This window comes from Apium graveolens, chromosome 4 (genome assembly GCF_009905375.1).
Source record: "Apium graveolens cultivar Ventura chromosome 4, ASM990537v1, whole genome shotgun sequence".
In the NCBI taxonomy this organism is placed as follows: domain Eukaryota; kingdom Viridiplantae; phylum Streptophyta; class Magnoliopsida; order Apiales; family Apiaceae; genus Apium; species Apium graveolens.
The window spans coordinates 92,348,901-92,355,518 of NC_133650.1; the positions used below are offsets into that span (position 1 = coordinate 92,348,901).

The window sequence follows — 6,618 nt, forward strand, 5'->3', positions numbered from 1 at the left end:
TTACGTTTAAATTAAATACAACTGAATACCAGAAAGAAGCCACCAAGTTGGCATACAAACCACGTTTCTTTCATTCTCAAATAACAACTATTTGTAAATAGAAATTCCGTTATGTCTCTCTTTACAAAAAAAATTTCTTGATAACTCACTTTTCAATCTTTCAGTTACCTCCTCTTTTTCTTTTTAATCTCTATGTGTATATATATTAATCCTCCTTTGCATTGCTTCCATGCATCACTATTATCATATAGTTGTTTCTCTTTAGTACAAACTATCTCAATTCTAATTTAGAGTTTCAAGATTAAGTTTGTGCTTTTTCCTAAGACATTGTTTATTGAGCAATAATGGAAAATCTTTGGAATGAACAAATCGAGTTGCCTCCTGGATTTAGATTTCATCCAACCGATGAAGAGCTTATAACTCATTACCTCTGTCAAAAGGTTTATGACATCAACTTCTCACCAGCGCCCATTGGAACAGTTGATTTAAACAAGGTTGAGCCTTGGGATCTTCCAGGTAAGATTTCCATATTTACAAGTGTGTACTTTTAGTTGTCATTTTACTTTCTATACAAATCAGAGTCTTATTCACCTGTTCCAAACTTTGTGCACTTAAAAGGAATGGCAAAGATGGGCGAAGATGAATGGTATTTTTTCTGTGTGAAAGATAAGAAGTACCCTACCGGTTCAAGAACAAACAGGGCAACTGAAGCTGGATATTGGAAAGCAACCGGAAAAGATAAGGAGATCTATCGATCAAAAAAGCTTGTTGGAATGAAAAAAACTCTGGTTTTTTACAAGGGAAGAGCACCAAGAGGGCATAAAACCAACTGGGTCATGCATGAATTTAGACTAGAGGGCAAGTTTTCAATCAGCAAAGTTACACAGGTAATGATAGCTCGATGTTCTGTTTTTTGTCTGTTTCATAAAACCGGTTCGTGCTAACACTATTTTCATATAATCTCATTACAAACAGAATGAGTGGGCGATTTCAAGAATCTTCCATAAAAATTCAAGTGGGAAGAAAACACATATATCATTAGTTGAATCACAACATTCAAATCTACCTCCTTTAATGGATTCATCGGGAACATTACAAGGTGATGGATCTCACCTGTCATGCTTCCCCGGCCGATCAGAAGACAAAAAACCTCATGAGGATTTGTTTGAAAATCTTAATATTGTTGTACCTCCCTCCCCATCTTCCCCAGCTAAACACCCAATTCAAAACACCTATTTTCCCGCACAGTTTTCATTTCCATACCAAGAACCGTTGTTAATGCAAGAGGAGTCTATTTTCAACTATTTTTTAGAAAATAATGGGGCAGAAATGAAAAATAGTTCAAAAACAGACTACTCACAAGACACCTGCGGAATGAGTACTGATGTGTCTTGCGGTCAGAGGTGTTGCGAAGATGAAGAATATCCCATCATTTCTGGGGGACCAGTGGACCTTGGTTGTCTTTGGAATTTTTAAGTTATACAATCATTTTTGGCTTAGGTATTGCTTAAATTAAGCTTTAGCCAATTCATACCTAGAGAAAGAAATTTCATATCAATCTCTGCGATTGTAGTGTGTACACAAATTTTCATCTTATTTTCGCTGTTGGGTTCGAGTAGTTTACGTAGGATTAGGTTTGAGGAACTCGTGAATCATGTTTAGTATATTGTAATAGAAGTTTTATCTAATATTATCGGTGTGTAATATATTTATGCAGTTAATTAGTCGGGGTTATAAGTTTATGTTATTCAGGTTCACGTGAATCACATCGATGAAACTTGATTCGGTACTGATGCTTGAATGATGCGTTTTAAGTATGAATGTAGCTTAAATTGTCTCTGATTGATCACTTGGTAATATTGTATGTTAGGTCACCAACCAGGTGTAGATGGTTGAGTGAGTGATGTATCACATAATCTGGTAAATAAACTGTATGTTTTGATTAATTAAAAATCAGTCCATCTATGATCTATATATTCATCCCAGTTTTGGTAGGACAAGTTGGTTAACGTTTTCAACTATACAACAGCTGTTATGGATAAAAAACTAAGGTTATTATTCGCTGTATTTATTGCTAAGATTCGGGAGCTCAAGGCCTTTAATGGTTGCTCTCGTGTTTTGTAGCTTAATTCTGCCTTTACGAGATGCCTACGTATCTCTGTGAATTAGAGAATCAAGCAAAAAAACGTAGTTCTGATTTGTGGGGTGAGGCCCCTTATATAGGTGTGGGAGTCCTTGAATTGGACTTGGTATAGGAGACTTGGTGGTCAAGTCTCTGAGTTAGGATATACTTAGGAGTCCTAGGAAGTAGGAAGCTGACTCCTTATCTCATGAGGTTCCTTGGAGGTCAATCTACAAGGATTTATATTCCCACTAGGACTTATCTTAATAGCTGTTTTCCTCCCTTATTTATTAATTACGAAATTAATAAATAATCAGGGCTTTTGGGCCTTCTTTGTTCAATCAGGCCTGATCTGGTCCATCTGGCCTGATCAATGTGTTGACCTTTTTGGCCTGAATGTCATCTTTGTGCATCTTAATCTGATTGTATCCGCTAAATCCATCCATGAAACTCAGCATCTCATGCCCAACAGTGGCATCAATCAAAGTATCAATCCTTGGCAACGGAAAACAGTCTTTAGGGCATGTATCATTCAGATCAGTGAAGTCTATACACATCCTCCACTTTCCATTAGCCTTCTTCACCATTACAGGGTTTGCTAACCATTCCGGAAATTGAATCTCTTCAATGAAACCAGCCTCTAAGAGCTTTTCAACTTCCTGCTTTATAGCCTCTTTTCTTTCTGGGGCAAAGTTTCTTTTCTTTTGTTTCACTGTCTTCCTGTTTGTATCTACGTTTAACTTGTGAGTGATCAGCTCCGGGTCTATGTCTGGCATATCAGCTGCTGACCATGCGAACACATCACTATTTTCTTGCAAAAATTTCACCAACTTCCCTCTAAGGGGCTCCTCTAATGTGGCTCCAATGAAAGTCATCTTCTCAGGATTCTTGGGGTCTAAAGGAATCGAGACCAAGTCTTCTGCTGGTTTTCCTCTCTTCTCATCATCTTCTCGGACATCCATATCTTCAATAGGAAGAACCTGCCCCCCAGCTCCATCTGCCCTCAAAGAGGCCACATAACAGCTTCTTGCCGTTTTTTGATCTCCTCTTTCTTCTCCAATTCCATCTCGAGTCGAAAATTTCATAACTGAATGATAAGAAGAAGGGACTGCCTTAAAGGCATGTATCCCTGTTCTTCCCATGATAGCGTTGTAAGTCGAACTAGCCTTCACCACCACAAAGTCCAACATCTGAGTTGCTTGCCTTGGTTCCTGTCCTATGGTTGTTGGCAATTTGATTATACCTTCTACGGGGCATTCCACTCCTGCGAATCCATATATCGGCATGTCGGTTGGGGTCAATTGGGAGTCATTATATCCCATCCTTAAAAAAGTATCATGGAGCAAAATATCCACTGAAGCTCCATTATCCACAAGGACCCTTCTTACCGGGTTGTTCCCTATTATCGGGGTTATGACCAACGGGTCGTCATGGGGAAATTTCACACCCTCTAGATCAGAATCGTCAAAAGACATTGTTACTCCTGTCCTATCCCTCTTTGGGGCTTCCCCAACAATATGCATAACTTCTCGAGCATACGCTTTCTTGGAGTTCTTGGATAATCCTGCAGCAGTTGGTCCTCCAAAAATTGTGTTGATCACAGGCCCTCGTGGACGTGGTCCTCTGAAAATTGAATTTATCACCGGTCCCCTAGGTTGGGGATTTCGCCCCTGATCTTCTTGATCTCTCCTTCGGTCATCGAAGTTCCTTCTCACATTGTTGTTTTTATCCCCTCCTTCTCCAGTGTATTTATTCAATCTTCCTTTTCGAATCAAAAACTCAATTTCGTCTTTCAATTGCCTACACTCATCGGTGTCATGGCCAACATCTTTGTGAAATCTGCAATATTTGCTCTTATCTAGTTTGGCGGGATCAGTCTTCAAGGGCTTAGGCCAACGAATATCTCTATCTTTCTCAATCTCCATCAAAATGTGGCTTCTAGGAGCATTCAGCTTAGCGTACTCAGTGAACTTTTGCCCAGGTCCTCCCTTCTTGGGGGTTGAATCAGAATTTTGTTCGGTTCTAGGATACTTGTCCTTAGCAATATACTCCAAATCAGTTTTCCGCTTCTTGCCTCCAGTGGGCTCATTACTTACTACGGTCTTCCTCATACTTTCTTCAACCTTGATATACTTCCATGCCCTCTCTTGGAGCTGCAACATGCTTTCAGGGGGACGTTTGGCCAAGGACATCTTGAAAAACTCATCCCTAGTTCCTTGTTGCAGTGCTATCATGGCCACCTTATCATCAAGGACCGGGACTTTTAGAGCCTCCTTTGTGAAACGATTCAGGTAATCTCTCAACGATTCCTTAGCTCCCTGCACAATACTCATAAGAGATGCTGAACTTTTCTCATGGACTTTCCCACTGATGAACTGCTTAATAAAAGCCTGACTTAACTCTCTGAACGATCCAATAGAGTTTGGGGGCAAGCGACTGTACCATCTTTGAGCCATACCCGACAGGGTTTGAGGGAAGGCCCAACACTTTATAGCATCATTCACGGGTTGCAGCAGCAGTGCATTAGAGAATGTCCTAACATGATTAGCGGGGTCTCCCGTGCCATCATAGGCTTTGATAGTGGGCATCTTGAATTTCTTTGAGATATGGGCATTCATTATCTCTTCTGTGAAAGGTGGAGTTGGATCGTCAAGATCTCCAAGGGGAAGGAAATTGCTTGGATCAGTTCTTGGGACGACAGCCCTTCTTCATACCGGACCATCCAGGTCTATGACAGGAGGAGGATTCCTCCCCCTAGGAGGTATCTGGGGTCTGGTGGCCAGGTGAGCTTCCAAGTCACGCCTCAGCCTTTGGATCTCAGCCTCATGAGCCCTGATCCTTTCTTGCACTTCCTGGGGATTCGCCCCTTGGGTGCTTCGAGGCGTTGCCTTCCATCGGCCATCGGCTCTTTGCCAGGACGTCTCCTTCTTGGGGCCACTTCATCATCCGAAGATTCGGAGTCTCTCTCAGTGTAAGGACCAGAAAATTCCCGATCCTCGGGGATAGGAGCCAAACCTCGTATATAGGGGGCGATTGCCCTCGCGCTTCACCTCGCCCGGCATGTCCACTTCCTCCAACCTCGGGGTAAAGGGGCATCCCGTAAGGGGGGTTAGTAGTAACAACAGTTGAATATTCATACCCGATAGGTCGAGAATTCACAGGTATATGTACTTGTTGAACTTGAGGATTCATACCTTGAATAGTCGGGGGAGTCGTCCCTTGTGGCTGAGGTTGAGTTGCCCCTATCTGGGCTTCCCCTTGAGTAGATGCATAAGTTGAGTGGGGAGGAATCTCCACGGTTGACGAAATCACCTGAGTTGTCCCTGATGGTGTTCCTTCCTCCTGAGCTCTAATTGTTCTCCGTGTTCTCTCCATGGTTGTTGTTGTTTCCCACAGACGGTGCCAAATGTTATGGATAAAAAACTAAGGTTATTATTCGTTGTATTTATTACTAAGATTCGGGAGCTCAAGGCCTTTAATGGCTGCTCTCGTGTTTCGTAGCTTAATTCTGCCTTTACGAGATGCCTACGTATCTCTGTGAATTAGAGAATCAAGCCAAAAAACGTAGTTCTGATTTGTGGGGTGAGGCCCCTTATATAGGTGTGGGAGTCCTTGAATTGGACTTGGTATAGGAGACTTGGTGGTGAAGTCTCTGAGTTAGGATAGACTTAGGAGTCCTAGGAAGTAGGAAACTGACTCCTTATCTCATGAGGTTCCTTGGAGGCCAATCTACAAGGATTTATATTTCCACTAGGACTTATCTTAATAGTTGTTTTCCTCCCTTATTTATTAATTACGAAATTAATAAATAATCAGGGCTTTTGGGCCTTCTTTGTTCCATCAGGCCTGATCTGGTCCATCTGGCCTGTTCAATGTGTTGACCTTTTTAGCCTGAATGTCACACATCTTCTTATTGGGCCTAGCAGCCCACACCTTGCAATATTTAATTATACAATCAGGATTTATTTATCCCTATCAGCAGCTATTCATGAATTTGTACTATTCGATTGTAGATATCTTAATGTCATTTCATATTTCAGGGATAGACCTTTTCAATATCTTATTTGTGAATGAAAATGGAATCAGATTACATAAGCTTTAGCAGAGGATAACGACACTTATGTACAACATAGTTCTTCGAATGATGGCTATGTACATTGTACAACATAAATGGTGTGTAACAGGTGCCACCATTTCTAAATCAGTTAAATTGCTGAGGACTATATATTGATATTGTTTCACATACAGTTGCATACATCTATGTACGGCCTGGGAGCTGGGACATGATAAAAGAGGTAGGAGAGGGTGTTGGATAGGGCCCAATAAAACCCACCGAGCGAAGACCCATTAGATAATTCTGCTATTGGACCGAAGGCCATGACAGGTCCACGAACCGAAGGCCTAGTTAGCTCGCAGACTGAGGCGCACTTCTGTTCCAACCGTTGAGATTACACAATCATAATGTCCCATTTCTCCTCCTCTCCATTAATAAGGTG

The 6,618-nt window shown here is 41.5% G+C and overlaps 1 protein-coding gene across 1 annotated transcript; it reads left to right on the top strand.

Annotated features, from left to right (window-relative positions):
- The first annotated feature begins 344 nt into the window (after positions 1–344).
- On the top strand, positions 345–1,476 carry LOC141718738 (NAC domain-containing protein 92-like). The gene is made up of 3 exons (XM_074521122.1): positions 345–516; positions 580–887; positions 976–1,476. The coding sequence occupies exons 1-3, from the start codon at positions 345–347 to the stop codon at positions 1,474–1,476; spliced, it is 981 nt and encodes a 326-aa protein (XP_074377223.1).
- The last annotated feature ends 5,142 nt before the right edge of the window (positions 1,477–6,618 follow it).

Bases quoted from the DNA above. Each gene is read 5' to 3' on its own strand.
- LOC141718738 (XM_074521122.1), top strand. From the start codon at position 345: ATGGAAAATCTTTGGAATGAACAAATCGAGTTGCCTCCTGGATTTAGA. The intron at 517-579 runs GTAAGATTTCCA...TATACAAATCAG, and splicing joins TGAGCCTTGGGATCTTCCAG to AGTCTTATTCACCTGTTCCA. The intron at 888-975 runs GTAATGATAGCT...CATTACAAACAG, and splicing joins CAATCAGCAAAGTTACACAG to AATGAGTGGGCGATTTCAAG.